The 18509-nt window shown below is 44.6% G+C and overlaps 1 protein-coding gene across 10 annotated transcripts in view; it reads right to left on the bottom strand.

Moving 5' to 3' along the window:
- The window catches only part of FAT3 (FAT atypical cadherin 3), a 460237-nt gene that overhangs the window by 343964 nt on the left and 97764 nt on the right, over window positions 1-18509 (bottom strand). For all 10 annotated transcript variants that reach the window (XM_082218934.1, XM_082218933.1, XM_082218936.1 and 7 more), the window contains exon 2: window positions 1304-4612. In XM_082218934.1, coding sequence (XP_082075060.1) covers window positions 1304-4595 — 3292 coding nt within the window. In that variant the 5' untranslated portion in view covers window positions 4596-4612. The remainder of the gene's footprint in view (window positions 1-1303; window positions 4613-18509) is intronic.

Genomic DNA, 18509 nt, shown 5'->3' with positions numbered 1-18509 from the left:
ATTTCTACAGTAATTAACGTTCCTTCTGAACTGCCCTTTTTTGTTAAAAGAAGCCAAACAACTCCACTGAACAAAACACATGGAGAACAAGACACCCAGTAATGCTTCCTCCACCCATCCCAAAGCCCATTTGGCAGAGTCTCACGTTTTTGATGGGGTCAGGAGTGCACCGACTGTCTCAGCGCCACCACGACCTGCATAATTTACAGTTATCACAACATAATACACAGGCAGTAATGGAGTCACCGATAGGCCACCATTTGCTTTTCAGTAAGAAGAGGGCAGCAGCAAAGGAAAGCATGTGAGTTTGTGTCTCCACTGGGATAGATATAACTGAGCAATTAACTCTTTTTCATGGCTATGGTGATCGACAGATAGGATTTCAATTGGTGCTGAAATAATTAAAGAAAAGCTAGAACGCATTCGTTCAGTGCCCAAAGTTTAATATCCAGCACCTAATTTTTAAATCCCTAACCAAGGCCCCTTGAGACAGCCTTTTTATTGCAAATACGTTATTTCCCCCCCCCCCCGATGCTCTTCGGATGGTCAAATGCAATCCCACTTTCAATGTTGCTTGTGCATGACGATTTTGGGGTGGTCACACTGCTTCGTTTCCAATCCATGCATATCTCATAACATCCCACAAAAATCCCGTAACTTTTATTCTTCTTCAACTTTCTATTGAATGAAATGCTGTAACTTCTTAGACCACAAACATTCTGGTTTGTTTTTCTCCTGCTTCAGCTGCACCGTAGCCCCTCCAGAAAGCAATACTGTGGTAGCATTGAGGAAGCACCTCAGAACTTAAATCTACCACTAACAAATTATAGCTGCCTTGAGAATGCGTTGCAAAATATACCCACAGTAAAACACAAGTCTGGAAGGACCCCCATCTAGCAAATTTGCACACAAAAGAAGCTTCTGTGCCTCGATTTACTTTACAGGAAGAGAACTATCAAGCATTGTGGGTTCCGATGCTTATCTGCCTTGTGAAGTGAATCCAAAATTGAACCATCTGGTGTGGCTCCCATTTACAACCACCCAATGTGGATATCAGTGCACACTTCCATTACCCTGAAGGGTTAGTTAACATCCATTGGCTAAGATTGAGCATGGTTATATACAGAACCTAGTTCTACTCTAGAGTAGACCCACTGAAATTAATGGACTTATGTTAGTCATGTCAAGGAGCTTCAATGGGTCTCCTCTGAGTATGCATAATATTAGATATAATCCACAGAGACTGTACTTGGATTGCCGAGACACCTGCAACTTTTCCGACTTGGTTTGCAGCAACACTTACCCGTTTCCTCATCTACATTGAACCGTCCAAGCCCACTGCCATCTCGGATAGAGTACTGGATCTCGCCATCCCTGCCAGTATCATCGTCCTTCGCACTCACTTGCAAAACACTTGTTCCGATGCGTGAATTTTCCTTTACTGATCCAATGACGGCAAAGTCGGAAAAATAAGGGGTGTAGAGGTTTTCGTTCACATCCACGACTTCGACTTCCACAAAGGAAACCGAGGATAAAGAAACCGGGCGGCCTTTATCCTTTGCCCTCACGGTTAGGTTGTAGAACTGTTGCTTCTCGTAGTCGAGTTCTTTGCTTAGGCGGATAGCGCCACTGGCTTTGTCGATTTCAAACCTCCCATTGTAATCGTTCACCAAGGAATAGCGCACTTGTCCTCCGAGACCAAGATCAGGGTCTTGAGTTTCAAGCCAAGCAATGACCGTACCAACTGGCAGATCTTCCAAGACTTTCACACTATAGCTAGGGGGAATGAATGCTGGGGAACAATCATTGACGTCATCCAAAAAAACATTCAGAGGGACGACAGAAGACTGCTGGTGCCCACTCTCTGCTCTGTCTCTCGCCTCTATCTTTAATGTATAATTTGCTTTCGATTCCCTGTCTAAATGGTCCCCCGTGTATACTATTCCTGTGGAGCTATTGATAACAAATTGCTGCGTGTCTGTCAATATGGAGTAAGTCACCTCCCCGTTGGGCCCCAAATCTCTATCTCTGGCCTCTACCTGGATAATTTCCACACCAATACCAGTACTTTCCAACATATTAACCGAGTAGCCTTCCTGCAAAAACAGAGGTGCGTTGTCATTTGCATCCTCTACAGTTATAGTAAGTAATCTCCACGTGGCTTTCTGGGGGCTACCTAAGTCATAAATGGTAATGTTCAGGAGATATAGCTCTGTTTTTTCGCGATCCAGGGGCAAAAGGACCTTAAGCAGCCCTGTCTCCACTTCGAGGTTAAAGCAGCTGTCTGTATTGCCATCTGATATGGTGTACAGCACTTTCCCGTTAAAGCCGGAATCGGCATCATAGGCCTTGATTTGGAATATGGTGGCCCCAATGGGAAGGTCCTCTCTGACGGATACGTCAGAAGGAAAGGATTTGTCAAAATGTGGGGCCTGCCTGTTCACGGAATAGAAATCCAGGAAGCCGTCTTCGGAATTTAGCTTCACGTTGGCTTTAGCCTTTTTCAGCAACTTCTCCGCCAGCCTCTGAGCAACTCTGGTCTCTCGGCAGCTAAAGGTTTTAGAAGACACTTTCCCGTGAACCACAGAGATGTTGACGAACATGGAATCGGCAAAATTCTCCCCGTCGGTTGCTGTTATACTAAGTCCAAAGTTGTTGTTCTTCACGCCGGCGCCAGACAGGGACTTTTTGAGCTGCAGAACCCCCGAGTCTGGATTCAGGTAGAAAAAGCCCAGCTCGTTACCGGAAATTATTTTGTATTTCACAAGCTCCAACTCGTCTATATCTATAGCAGAGACCGCTGTGATGTGCCCGCCAACAGGGAAATCTGATGAAATCACTCCCTGACAAGCCACCTTTTCAAACAACGGCTTGTTATCGTTTACGTTGCCTATGTATATTGTGACATTCACCTCGCTTTCGTGGCGGTAAGGCGAGCCCCAGTCTGAGGCCCTAACAATAAACCTGTAGCTCTCCGGGGAGGACTCAAAATCCAGCTCTTCAGATGTGCTAATAACCCCCGTAAACTGGTTGATGGAAAAGGGGAGCGAATTTAGACTAGCAATGCTGTATGTGATGTAGCCGTTTTCTCCACGATCCTTATCAAAAGCAGAAACTGACAAAATGCTAGTACCCACGGGGACGCTTTCGTTGACATAGGAGCTATACGAAGGTTGTGTAAACTCTGGGATGTGATCATTGGCATCTTCTATCCTGATAGTAACATGTGTTTTCAAGTATCCTTCTTTGTTCGTTACTTCTAAGTCGTAAAATTCCTTGTCAACAATTTTTAAAGGGCGTGCAGTGGTAATTAGACCTGTCCTGGGATTAATCTTAAAATACTCTGCATCCTCGCTAGGAGACAATTTATATCCTTCACCCTGCAGTTCTGGGGTTAGCTTAACTATAGCAACGACTACTCCGGGAGGAGAGAATTCACTGATGGCCACATCATATGTTTCCTTTTCGAACTTTACAGGGCTGCTTCCTCTACTGGGACTGGCAATATGTACCAGTTTCACAGCCGAAAACTTTTGAGGGGACCCTTTGTCTTTTGCTTGGAGCGTAAGATTGCAACCATATGGGAAATGGTCCCAATCAATGGGCTTGTTCTCTTTGATTTTGTACTCGTTCATCCATCTGCCATCCTTAGTCAAGTGGAAATGTTCCAAGGGATCTCCAGCAACAATAGAAAGAGATTCTATCTCACCGTTGGCACCTTCATCTAAGTCATCCACATTAACAATAGCATATGTAGGCTCCTTGTCCGAAGGGAAAGGAATGTGGGTTACGACATTGATAGTTGGGGCGTGCTCATTTATGCGCTCAATATGTATGTAAAGTTTGGCAGTGCTGCTTACTCCGTTGTTACCATAGAGTTTCATTCCACGGTCCACAGCCAAAACTTCAAGATCATACCTGTTTTTCTCATCGTAGTTTAGCCGGCCACTTAAAGAGATGACCCCACTAGTTGGATGGACAGAGAAGAGGTCGACTTTATTTTTAAAGTAGTAATAGAATTCACCGTTGGAACCAATATCAGCATCTGTTGCTGTAACCTGTGCGATGCTAGTTCTTAGAGGAGTGCTTTCTGCTATGGTTACGGAATAGGTGGTTGGTGAAAACAAAGGCCGCAAATCGTTCATGTCTAAAACCTGGATGTTCACTTTTGTCCATGCTTCCAAGTCTTCTCCACGGACAGAGCCCTTTATTATCAACAAATAGTTGTCCTGGATTTCTCGATTCAATATGGCAGAATTCCCACCTTTAGTCCTTATCCTAAGGAAACAGAAATCAGCTATTACAACTTCCTCTGCCTTGAAAAAGCCTTCATCGTCGCCAGACACTATCCTGTATTTGATATCCCAAGAGAGGTCTGCCATAGTGATGCCCATTCTACTTTGGCTGTTAAGATAGGTCCGTGCTGCAGAGTTCTCGTACACTGTGGTGTTGTATATGGAATGTGTGAAGTGGAAGCCAAATGGCATTGCCCCTTGAAGGCCATGGCAGGCGCTGGCCAAAAGCTGAACAAGCAGGAAGACTAGGCCAGGCGTGGGGGCCAAAGGACCTGACCAATGGCCCATATTTCTCTCCATCACATCATTCTCTCATCCTATAAGAAAAGAAAAAGATAGGCATTGATTAGTGGAAGACAAATATTCCACATGCTGCCATTATTCAACTGTGTTGATAGATTATGTAATTTTTTTATATAAAAAAATTCAGTTCCCAACATTCTGCCCCACTCTCCAAATAGTCTATCACATTCTAGAGCAGCCTTTCTCAACCTGTGGGTCCCTAGATGTTGTTGAACTACATCTCCCATCACCCCTAGCTAGCAAGGCCAGAGCTCAGGGATGATGGGAGTTGTAGTCCAACAACATCTGGGGACCCACAGGTTGAGAACTGCTGTTCTAGAGAAACCTGAACAACCCATGTTGCAGAATAGCTGGTTGACCACAAACATAAATCAACTTTCGATGAGCAAATATGACAGGTTTACAACCCGACTCCTACCATAGATACCTATAAATAAGCTGCAATAAGGGGGGAAAGTCTGGGAGATATATGGGAACCTCCTCCAGCCAATGAGACCACCAAAAGCATGGGTGAAGTTCTACCTTCAACTGAAAACGCATCCTTTATTCTCGCATGCACGAAGGACTGTCATTCACTCACATGGGGAAAAGCAAAGAGCTGAACTTGCTGCAATGTTGTGGTGGTGCCAAAACCTGCCCAGTAACCCTGGCTATAGCTGCCCTGGCCTCTATGAACAAAGTGCACTGCAGTCATGTACAGAGAGTGCATAAGACTGCAGCCCCAGGCATTCCTAAAATATATGTACAGGAGAGGTGTCAGTACCTATCACCCCTGAGCATCTACTGAGGGTCCACCAGTGCTGATGCCTGCTACAGATTGGGCCCACCCACCTGCACATTCCAGTTGCTTCTACTTATCAGAGATCAGCTGCAAGCTGTCCAATATTTTAAATTGCCTGCAATCCTCCTAGCCATTTAAAGATAATTTGGATGATGGGAAGCTCACTACCGTTGCCCAATGGCACCGGTAAGCCCATTGTTGCTGGGGTGTGGGTGGGCATCACCAAATGTTGGGGGCATCAGACACAACTTGGGGGCGGGGGTCCACAAAACTGGATCTGACCCTGACCATATACCTTCCCTCGCCATATAATTTGTCCCACATAATGATGGGACATTTTTCCTACCAAAAATTTAAATGTGACTTCAAAAGGTTGCCATTCCAAACTTTTCCCTAGGGTAAATTCTCCTGTTTAAGTAATCCCACTTTGTGGGGGTTTTTTATGCTATTAATTTCAGGAAAATGTTTTTTCTGGCCTATAAATAACAACAGCCAATATTTCACCAAGGCAGTGTGCTCTTCTTATTCAATTTACAAAGGATATGCTGGACAAAGAACAAATCACAGATTAGGTTGTTTGGCGAAAAGCACCTTGTTCCCTCCTGATTCCTGATGCTTCCCTGAAGCTCGGACACTCAGTTATCTTGCTCCACGAAACAAGCTAATGGACTTCAGTTAAGAAAACACCCATCATTTGCTATACACCATGAACGCTCAACTATGACACTGGCAGTGAAGTGGCCATAATTTTAGTGAGACTTTAAAACATCAAAAATATCAGGGCGCAGAAAAGAGAGGAAGCTGCCTCTGACAAGAGCGGAAATTTCTATGAGCTGCGCACAATTTTTTATGGCATGATTTCAGACCACAGTCGTCCTTTCAAACTGAGTATAATTCTGTAACTCTGCTGCTGGTTTTTAAATACTAGTGGAAATCGATTTATTGCAATGATGTTACAACACTCCCACAAAGCACCTTAGCTCCGACCCCAGTCTATATTCAACTGCAAAGCGCATTAATCAATAATACCTGATCAACTCTCCTGTGTGTTTCGTCAAGACATGCAGCTTTTTTCAAACTGTTTACTTTCATACATTACTCCTTTCTTCCTCCTTGTATTGATCCCTGGCAAGTCTGAGCAGCCAGGAACCTCACAGCTTTCAAGGCTCCTTTGCTGGTGACATCAGGGAAAGCGACAAGTATAGCTATGTTGTCAGGCTGGTTGGACTGGCACTAAGAAAGCATTCAGGGAATCATAGAGCGGAACAGACCTCAAAGGTCCTCTAGTTCAACACCTGACAGGGCAGGAAATCTACTGCTGCAACATCTCTGACAGGTGGTCATCCATCTACTGCTAAAAAGCGTCAAAAATGAAGGCAAGTCCACCCCCTTCTGGGACAGTCTGTTGCACTGTCTCACTCAGGGTGTTGTGGACTGGTTGGATGTAGAGGAATGGTGGGAGGAACCAGGTGGGAAACCACCAAGGGAAGATGGCACAGCCCAGGGCGTTGTGGTAGGACAATGACGTGGGAGAAGATTGACGGGAGGAGGTGTCTGAAGCTGAAGAGGCAACAGGACTTAGTGAGCTGGGAGAGTCTGTGGCAGAGAGAAGTCTGGAATCAGAGGCAGAAGCTAAAGCAGAAGATGAGGGAGGGAGGCCAAGACACAGAGATGAGTCAGGCTAGTGACGAGTCACGGGTGTCTCCGGCTGCAACAAGATCTTATCTCTGCTTTTAACCCAGAACCAGAAGAGGCATGCAAAGGGTGGGGGAGGCAGGGTTGCATGCATGCAGGGTCTCAGATGCTTGGGGAAAGCCCTGGTGAGGAGGTGGGGACTTTCAGTCTCTGCAACTGATTTTCATGGAGGAAGACCACTGGGAATGAGCTGCTCTGTTCATTAGGCCTGAGAATCAGTCAAGTCTGTGGAGATTGTGTTTTTGCTGATGAAGGGTTAGCTCCATCTTTGAACTGTGTGATTACTGACCAGCAGGGCTGCCAACATGGTAGTCTCCAATTGCTGTTGGACTACAACCCCAATCATCCCTAGTGATGCTGGCTGAAGCTGAAGTTGGATTGCAGCAACTTATGGAGGGCAACACATTGGTTCCTCCTAGTCTAGCTGCTCATGTCATTATCAAGTTCTTCCTTCCATTAAGCCAAAATCCTCTTTCTTGCCATTTGAATCTTGTTTAAGGTCCTACCCTCTGGGGAAACCTGTATAACTCACATTAAATAGCTGACAGTGAGACAAATATTTGGCAGAAACTGAACTGAAACAGTAGGATAAAAACAGCGCTGACAGTAATGAATACAGATCGGAAGGGAAATCGCTGCCTTTCTACATCCCTAACGTTCACAGAGGAGCATTTTTTTAAAACTGCATTTCTTTATTTGGGGGATTCATGCCCAACCCTTCAATAAAATTCCCACGGCAGCCTAGTAAATTTCAGAACACTGAAAACGTACACAAATATGCAAAAAATAAAAATAGCAAAATCAATAGCAGTGGCAAAAACAATAAGCCCAGCCAAGAGAAAACAGAACAGCATGCCAGAGACTAGCTCATTATTGGAATTATACAGAGAAACTGCTCCACCAGCTAAGCAGTGTACAGGGGGGGAAATCTACTTTGTTCCCACCATCACTGACTTGATGACAAGTAACATGTGATTCTGGGATGTCACCAAAAACAACCGGCCTATGGTCCCTTCTCCTTTCTGCTATAAAGGAAAGAGATCAGGGGGAAATTGGCATTAGTTAACCTCCTCTGCAGCTGCCAAGAGACATGGACCAAGGAGCTGGAGATTCACAATGGGGCAGTGGTAACTTTGTTCCTACCATTATGGTGGACCTTGGGCCATCTGCTACACAGAGGACATTTTCCCCCCTACCATCTTGGTGGCAAATACAATGGATGTTCCTGGCCTCAGCCACAAACGGAAGCACCAGGTCTACAGGAGCCAACTCCTAAGGGCCGAGGTCCACCCCCATAAAATATTTGAGGGGGCTGGGCCCCCAAAAGTTGATGGGCATTGCCATTCAAATGGTGTCCATGGTCCATCTGACCAGGGGTACCAACTTGAATTTAGAGCAAGGCTTACCTCCCCCCCCCCCAATATTTTATTCAAGTTGGCACTCCTGGTCAGATCACAGGCTTCCATTCTTATAATAGTCAAAGGGCTAGGCCTTGGAAAAATAGTTGGGATTGGGGATATCCAACATGGTGCCCTTTAGATGTTGGAAGACTAGAACTCACAGAATCCCTGACCACTTGGCAGCCTGGCTGGGATGATGGGAGTCCAATCTGAGCAGAACCGGGTTCGCTAGACCTAATCAAAACCTTGTTTTCAAGGTTTAGATGATAGAAACTGTTCCTAAACGGACCTCTGGCATCAGAAGATCTGAGTTCTCGACTGTTCAGCCGGGCAAACAGGATTCTTTGAGGGAACAAGAAGAACATATGTTTTCTGCAGGCTCTTTCTTGTTGGGTATTTGTTTTAAAGAGCCATGCCATGTTTAGAAGGCCGGAAATGTAATGCGATAACACGCAGCCCATTACAAAGGAGCAGAACGTGAATGGACAAAAATCACTTCGTAAACATTTCTGATTTCGGGAAGAAGAAGAAAACCCGCTCAACTAAATATTATGGTTTCGAGTGGGAGATTAAGGATGTGATTACTTGTGTGCGGTTTTAAAACATCCAAGCAGGAAACTACTTAGAATGGCGCAGGTTTCATTAAAAGGGGTGGGTGGGCATGAGCTCTCGTTTGTGCAACAGTGTTAATTAAAAATGGAAGTCATGCTCCAAATATGCATAGCACCAGCCAAGGTGACTTTAGTTAGGCGAACAGCACCCTTTGACAACAGATACTAGTCTCTCGCAGTGCTAAGAAAGCTCTGAAGCCATTCACCTTGTAAATGCAAATTTTCCAAGTCCAAGACAAATACATCATTACCATACTGATGAAATTTAGAGCTATTTCCTTGCCTCGGTATATCAGCGGCGTGTAACTTCACCAACGGTTACAAGAAACGCAGGCAGGCAAAAAAAGGGGGGCAGTCATCATTGACACTACATGAAAGGACAATATAAGCCAATCTTCACATTCTGAAAAGGACCACCTACTCAGATACATTTCCTCAATTAGGATGCAATGACAGCCCACAGTTTGATATTAAGAGTACAAGGAATGGGGAGCCTCAGATCTACGTGCTTCTTCATCACCTTCCCTCTCTCAGCATGCAAGCGGAGATCAGAAGCTTCCCTTTTTACTTTGGAGCACAGTCGCACCTTGGTTCTTGAACGTCTTGCGACTCAAATGTTTTGGCTCCCGAACGTCGCAACCCAGAAGTGAGTGTTCCAGTTTGCGAATGTTCTTTGGAACCCGAATGTCCGACGCAGCTTCTGAGTGCAGGAAGCTCCTGCAGCCAATCGGAAGCTGCACCTTGTTTTTTTAACCCTTCTGGAAGTCTAAGGTATGACTGTACACCCATCTGCCTATTCATCCCTATAGGGTGAACAATGGATTGCACAAACCATTGTTCTTCCCCCCAAGTCGGGGCCCCAAAACACAGTATGGCTTGACATAAACTAGGAGGAGAAATTTCTTATCTCCTTCTGCTACTCACGAAAGAGTATAAGGGCACATGTGAGTTTAAGATGTGCCACCGCTTGTTTCTGAAGGGACAAACCATAGTCTGCCGTTATGTCAACTGAGCCAACTAGGCTAGCTCAAAAGATGGCCTTCCACACGTAGAAGAAGGTTAGAAGAAGGGCTACACTACAGAAACATAATAAAATAAATAAAATAAAATAAAAAATTCCTTCCAGTAGCACCTTAGAGACCAACTAAATTAGTTATTGGTATGAGCTTTGGTGTGCATGCACCCTTCTTCAGATACACTGAAACAGAAGTCACCAGACCCTTATATATAACAGAAACATGTGAATAAATTGAAGCTAAATCCGAATGTGCTGCTTATTGGTGCAATCTCTTTCACAAGCAGAAGCATGGGAAGTGCTATTAGAACACTGTGTAAACATTTGCACAAGCTCTTAGAGATACTAACGGCTATTTTTTCTTCCTTCTCTAAGTCCTTTCATTTCCACACAAACAGCCATAGCTCCAAGCATGTTGCATAAATCCCATAAATGCTCTTGGCATTAGCAGGTGGATCAACCTCTGCTCAGGTATTCCAGAGGGAACTGTATTTATTTTGGAGGGGTTTTTTAAAGTACCTATGTATCCACACATCTCCCAAGGAATAGAAAGAAACACACAGAGCTCCACTTCACCATCCACACTACAATAATATTAGCCTAAGGAACTGTAACTTGTCCACAGACACTCAGTTTAACTTTGGTTCAGCTGCAGCTCAACAGAGAGTCCAAATATCAAATTTGTCTACCAAAAAAACCACACACACCCCTATGTATCAAGCTCATACATGGGGAACCAGCTGCCCTTCAGATATGGTGAGATAATAACTCCCAGAGTTATCTTGGAGACCATCAGCAACAGGCTCTCCACCCCTATGATAGACAATACTCTCTCTCTCTCTCTCTCTCTCTCTCTCTCTCTCTCTGTGTGTGTGTGTGTGTGTGTGTGAGAGAGAGAGAGAGAGAGAGAGCGCGCGCTTCTATCTTCAAGGGCAGAAAGACATTTTTTCCAACTGTTGCTCATAAAAAGATTCCTAATGCATTCATATCCTCAAGAGACGGGGGTTAATGTATTGAGTCTGACTTCGACTAGATGAAACTTCAGATCGTTCCAGCTCTAAGACTCTAGGATACTATTTCCTAATCATGCTCGTTAACATTCAAAAAGTGGCCTTTTCAAGTTCAGAGACCAGGGTCTTCAAATCAATAATTTAAAACGTCAAAGTGAGCACTTGGGTACTTCACTCGACTGCCCAACAGAGTCTGGTGACAGAATGCAAGCAAGCTGTAGAATTTTAAGTCCTTGTCAAACGCTGAAGTCTAAATAACTCAATACAATGTGATGTGCCCACAAAAGTGACAGGGACTCCATATGTCCTAAATCTCCATGTGTCCTAAATCCACAGTGTATTCTTTTGCTCTTTTCTTTTCCAAAGACTGAGTGCATTCTGAGCATATTCCTATCCGTCCGAACTACACTGCCAAATGCACGGCCCTGTGAGCTACGTATGTAACATGTAAATAAAGAGACACCAGTAAAATTTTTTGTTGCTATCTTGCCTTTTATATGTCTGTTGTCTTTGTCCATGGAGTTTTCTTGGCAGGGATACTAGAGTGGCTTGCCGGTTCCTGCTCCTAGACAGCATCTTAAAAAGCAGAGACATCACCTTGCCAATAAATGTCCGTATAGTTAAAGCTATGGTTTCCCCTGTAGTGATGTATGGAAGTGAGAGCTGGACCAGAAAGAAGGCTGATCACCAAAGAATTGATGCTTTTGAATTATGGTGCTGGAGGAGACTCTTGAGAGTCCCATGGACTGCAAGAAGATCAAACCTCTCCATTCTGAAGGAAATCAGCCCTGAGTGCTCACTGGAAGGACAGATCGTGAAGCTGAGGCTCCAATACTTTGGCCACCTCATGAGAAGAGAAGACTCCCTGGAAAAGACCCTGATGTTGGGAAAGATGGAGGGCACAAGGAGAAGGGGAAGACAGAGGAAGAGATGGTTGGACAGTGTTCTCAAAGCTACGAACATGAGTGTGACCAAACTGCGGGAGGCCGTGGAAGACAGGAGTGCCTGGCCTGCCCTGGTCCATGTGGTCACGAAGAGTCGGACACGACTAAACGACTAAACAACAACAACCATCTTGCCTTTTCAGAATATGCTGCATGGGCTCAAATGTGCATATTTCCTTCAAAAAATTCTTTTGCATCACATCCACAATTGCTTTTCATTTCCAGATGCCACAAAAATGCTTGCAAGCTTGCTCCCTGGTTTGGGAGACTTATCTGATTCAGCAAATATGCTGTGGAACAGAAAAGCGGAGATATTTTCAGCGTTCATGCATAAAAGGAAGTATCACAGGAAAATCTAGAGGCTGCCCTAGACTACCAGGAAACAAGTTTAGATGATTTTAGCAAAAAACACCCCACAACACACTGACCAGGAAACAAGCCTCCCCAAGACACGCAAAATATAGTAAAGGAAAAGGCAAGGTCAGAGCGGCATGGCAAGTAGGACTGAGGAAGATTTGATTCAGTTCACATTTAAAGGCCAATCTACCCAACTTGCACTTTCTGAAAGAATTTGTGAACTAAAAAAACCCAGTCATCTTCCAAAATTCACACTTCTCCAAATGTTGCACTGAGGTTCTTCAGCTATGCAATGTGTGCAAAACTCCGTAAGGTAAAGTGTGCTTAGAAATGCATGTGCTGGTGAAAATAGTGTGTAAAACAGTATTATATTAGCAAAAGCTGCTTTGCAAAAATATGTATATTGGCCAAAGCTGTGTACAAAAATGTGTGCACCTTGCACCAAAACGCTAGTGAATCTTCTTGAGACTTTTAAAAAGAAAAGTCATCGTGAACTGATGTAAGAAAACTAAACTTAAGGTGAAAAACTGAGAAACACCGCAACTGACAGATGCACCCATCTTTAATTACAAGACATGATATTGCTACGCTACAGTGGTGGTTTCAGACTTGTCCCCGCATAGGTTTCTCTGTGAAAAGGAAAGAGGCGAATGCCTTCATTCAGGAGCAAGGACCTCAGGACAGGAGAAGACTACTTCAAATTGTGATGATCAAGTCCCCATTGTAAGTTGGCACGGCCTCAATAGAATGGCCACTCTTCAGGTGCCCAGAGTCAATGCCTGCTTCATCTACTGGGCAGCTCCCCACAGACTCACTCCTTCATAGGTGGCAATATGTTGGATGGAATCTCTACTGCAGTTGTAGTTGTGGCTGTCACTGCAACAATCACTGGCTCCTGCAAAGACCAGTTTTCTTTCATCCCACCCCAATTTCCGCTGCCTGCAGCGCAATTTGTTCAGCCCGAGGAAAGTGTATATAGATGCCAGTTCACCAGCAGTACCAACACCACTCCTGCCCCAGCTGTGTTTAATTCTGACCAGGTCAGGTGCGTTGTGGGGTAGGGTCAGCATCAGAAATTCGCCAGGCGCATTTTGCACCTGGCTATCAGCCGCTTTAGAGGGACGAGGGTGGCGCTGTGGGTTAAACCACAGAGCCTAGGACTTGCCGATCAGAAGGTTGGCGGTTCGAATCCCCACAACGGGATGAGCTCCCGTTGCTCGGTCCCTGCTCCTGCCAACCTAGCAGTTCGAAAGCACGTCAAAGTGCAAGTAGATAAATAGGTACCGCTCCAGTGGGAAGGTAAATGCTGTTTCCGAGCGCTGCTCTGGTTCGCCAGAAGTGGCTTAGTCATGCTGGCCACATGACCCGGAAGCTGTACGCCGGCTCCCTCGGCCAATAAAGCAAGATGAGCGCCGCAACCCCAGAGTCGACCACGACTGGACCTAATGGTCAGGGGTCCCTTTACCTTTTTATCGGCAACCAAGTGAAGATGCCAGGGTGCCAGGGTGGCGCCTGACGTCTCCACCACCTGGAAGTGCATGCCTGGGGCTCCTTGGATCTTGACTTTTTTCACACGCTAGCAACACATCCCGTAGAATTTTATCCGTTATATTTTATCTGCACAATCAAAATTAATTTCAGGAGCCAAAAAGTCATATTGAAACTGTTATGTACTGAGTTGAATAGGACCCAAAATGCAGCAGTCTGATTGGTCCTAGAATAATAGGATCCAGAATGCAGCACTCTGATTGGTTCGCAGGAGCCACCCAATCCAGCTCCAGGTGGAAGTGAATCCGCAACCTGATTGGCCTACAGGAGAATCCCAGAATTAGCCAATCACGTGTGTAAATAATGTATATAAAGCAGACATTCTGAGGGAACTTCCATTCCTCGCTACTATGAGCTGAATAAAGAGCAGGAAATCCACACTCGACTCCGAGTATATTTCAGAAACATATGACTTTTGAGCCGTCTGGCCCCAAAATGGCAACCAGTCATTCCATTTTGGCAACTGGTTTAAGGAACCATTTGGTGCTTAGCTTATATATCTTGAGTTTCGTACGGTGTACACTTAGCCACACTTAGGATGGGCTGTCTAACACTGCACATATTCCGGGCATACAGCAGGCTTGACAATATTCAGCCTACAAAGCCCAGAACACATCCCCTCCAGCTCTGTATATTGGTCCACCAGGGACTTGAGATGCCTTCTGGTTCAAAGGTCTACCTGGGCCTGCAAAATCTGCAGTACAGCTTTACTTGGTTTTGCAGCCTTCCTTGGTCGGCAAAAGCGGCTGCTCTCCAAAGACCTGCCAGGCTTCCAATTCAAACTGGTAATCTGTGCTTCTGGTACAGAAATGTGTATATTTTCTGCCTCCATGACAACTTTAAACTTTACACAGACGTGGATATATATTAAAAGCCTCCACCGCAGTAGCATTCCTCCCTTACAGAAGCCGACGCTTGTGTCACACAAGAGTAACTACTATGGGCATAATACATTTCTATATGTCATTTTCTAAAAAGGAAGCCTGAAACAGCTTTTGGCATTCGAAAGCTGGAAGCTTTATGAACGGAATTTCAATAAAGCCGAGGCGGCTGCAAAAAAACCTCCATTTTGCACCTGTCCCATGAATTTATGTCCAAATGATATTGTAGTATTATCTGTGCTTTCTATGCCTCAGAGACAATGACTTTATTTTATTAAATGAACTGGGAGATATATTGCTCGTCTAAAAGAAAAATGTTTATAAAGGAACCTCAAGGAGTCTTCCTGTGCAGGAGGCAGAAAGCTACTGCTTGCTTATCAATAGCCTTTGCCAAGAGGCCATCACGGAAGTAAGTTTTGAGAATAAATGCTGACACAGCGGGTTTTATGTCTGGGCTGGTTCAGATCTGGAAGCTTAAGAAATACAGTCCCTTCATGGGGAAAGGTATGTATGGACAGCCATTTGCCTGGAGGCCATCTCAGATGAAAATTGTGCCATGTATGTATATGTATGTATGTATGTATGTATGTGTGCATGGATAGATAGATGTAGATAGATAGATGATAGGTAGGTAGGTAGGGAGAGGGAGAGAGAGAGAGAGAGAGAGAGAGAGAGACAGACAGACAGACAGACAGACAGACAGGACTCCTCTCTGACATTTCCCCCCCCCCCCATGGAGCAATTTATTATTATTATTGTCTTACTTGTTTGCTGTAGTTGTACATACATTCCCTATAATAATTCCCTAAAATCCTTTGATAAAGGGTGGTATATAAATGGAAATCATAATCATAATCCCATTTCCAGTTGTTTAGTTGAGGGTGAATGTGGTGGGATCATGGCCCCAGGACTTTTTTTCTTTTTTTATATTTTATTTATGATTTTCAGTTTTATACATTTCAATAATTTTACAATCATTTTGACATTTCAGAATTTGACTTCCTCCCCCTCCCTTTCTGCAGTTCCTTATATTTATTTCTCATACTTCTGCATATCCAAATTAACTTAATTTGCTCATTTATTCATCTGCTTTAAATATATGCTCTTAAAAAAAACCTGCAGGTTATTACAATAATCCTGCCAATGTTCTTATCGGTTAACAATTTCTTTGCAAATATTCCATAAGCCATTCCCAGGACATTTTTTTTCCCCAGAGCGTGAGCTATGGCATCAGTGGCAGAAGTACCAGAGAAACCAAAGTCTCTGCCCAGAAGCCAAGGCCAGAGGCAGATGGGCCACAGAGCTTCCTTCCATCCACGTCTTGTGATGGAACTATCTATCGCATGATCGGCCCTGCCATGCCTCAGTCCTCCAACAGGAGGCTGAGAGGGGTATATGTCCAATGCCTGTGGCCAAATCCTGCCTACATCTGGAACCAATAAAGTTGTGGCCACATTTTTTGAATACCAGAACGTTGTCTTTTCCAGTTTATTCACCTTCTCCCAATGGGCCATGCTTCTGGGGGTGGGACTGCAACATGTTTCCCAAGCTGAACTGATGCAGTCGGTGGTAAGCGCCACTAAATTGAGTAGCCCTTACTCCTAAGAAACTATGCATAGGATTGCAATCAAGCTTTCCACAGGCATCTGGTTGGCCACTGTGACAACAGGATGCTGGACTAGGTGGTCCATTGGCCTGAACTATGTTCTTCTGCTGTGCCTTATGTTCTTATGTTGACCGTACTAAATTGCTATGGTGATATGCAGTGCTTAGGGATGTAGGGGTGTGTGTGTGTTATAATGAATACCACTTGTTATCCAGTTGGAGAACAGCCTTTACCAAAGGTGTCATGGACTTTGAAGACACCCAAACTCAGAACGCAAGGGAGAAACATGCTAAGAGGAATGCACACTTGGCAAATCCACACCATGATCAACTCCCGCCCGGGAACCAATGTCCCCACTGTGGAAGGACGTGTGGGTCCAGAATTGGCCTCCACAGTCACTTGTGGACTCATTGTTAAAACCGTACAGTGGTGCCCCGCAAGACGAATGCCTCACAAGACGGAAAACCCGCTAGACGAAAGGGTTTTCCGTTTTGGAGGTGCTTCGCAAAACGAATTTCCTATGGGCTTGCTTCGCAAGACGACAATGTCTTGCAAGTTCCTGCTGGTTTTTTTCCCTCCCCCCCCTTTTTCTAAGCCGCTGATCCAATCAGCAGATAAGCTGCTAAAAGCCTCTAATAGCGCTAATCCGCTAATCCTTCAATGGGCTTGCTTCGCAAGCCGAGAAAACCACTAGACGAAGAGAATCACAGAACGGATTCTTTTCGTCTTGCAAGGCACCACTGTATTTATGGAAGACAATCTTACTCGGCTACGAGTGATCGCAGAAGAAGAAGAAGAAGAAGAAGAAGAAGAAGAAGAAGAAGAAGAAGGCATAATGAATCAACAGTGCTACCTGCATTTTTTCAACTCTCCTTGGGTGGGGGCTATGAATGTAGGACGGTCATTATGAGCTCCTTCGCAAGTTATTGCTACACCACTGCCAATAATTCCACGTGAACCCTAGCAGCAAGTTCCGTGTTTTGCAAGATACTGCTCTATCAACCTCACCAATTAAATCTAGGAAGTCTTCAAGCTAGCATTGTGGGGGGTTTTAGGACAGCCACCAAACTATGCACTTCCTTTCAGAATAGGCTCACCTAAACATGGGATCACAACTTTCTAGAGAAAATGCAAAAATCCACCAAGCCTTTGGCTAGCTATCAGATATATCAACAATTCTTTGCGTCCTGTTAAACAAGGTTCTGCAAATCCTCAGTAGCTCAATTCACTCCTTTCGGGGTACTCTATCGTTCAGTATATATACCAGGGTAACTTACTTCTCTACACAAAACAGTGCAAGACTTAATGCAGAGAGAAGACAAACCTTCTTTCATAATCTTTATACAAGCATTTACTTCCTTGGTTGCAACTCAAGATTCACAGCATAACCCAAAGTGCCAACGCTTCCATAAACAAACCCAAGCTTTCCACAGTGGCTCCAACTGCAGCCAGCTCTGGACTCAAAGCAAACTGCACAGATTAATTGCCAAAGTTAAGACTCCTCTCCCCCTGCCACCCTCTCTGGTGATGAGAATAAAAAGCATTCATCTGCCTTCGCCTCCGAGCGTTCTTCTTCTTCTTCCAAAGCCCCAACTTATTGGAACGATTATAGCAAGAAAGCATCTATGCAACTCTATGCAAAAATGTTCCGTATCCAAGGAAACTGTAATGGTGAAATTAGAGAGTGCTACATTTGCCCTAACTCCTAAATCACCACCGAGAATTTCCAAAGCTTTTGGACCATTTATTAGTGCGAAAACTGTCAATGCCACTGACGCCGTGATAGCTTAAACATGCTGCAAACCCAGGAAAAGGGGGTGTGATAGCAGAATTGCTAACAAGGTACCTTTCAAGAAAGGATGCTATTGTTTGGTGTGTAAAAGCACACACACGCCGTACGCGTCTTAGCATCTTGTTACGGAGTTAACGGCAGAAAATAACACACAGCAGATGCATACATGAAGCTGTTGTCGCCATTCTTTATAGCGTTACCCCCCATTTAAAAAAAACAAGAAAATGTGTCTTTTCGTTTCCAGAAACAGTTATAACACCCCAGCAAGCGG

The sequence above is a fragment of the Podarcis vaucheri genome (assembly GCF_965113315.1).
Source record: "Podarcis vaucheri genome assembly, chromosome: 4".
Lineage (NCBI taxonomy): Eukaryota > Metazoa > Chordata > Lepidosauria > Squamata > Lacertidae > Podarcis > Podarcis vaucheri.
The sequence above is the reverse complement of the archived record's forward strand: the minus strand, read 5'-3'. Positions and strand labels throughout refer to the sequence as shown.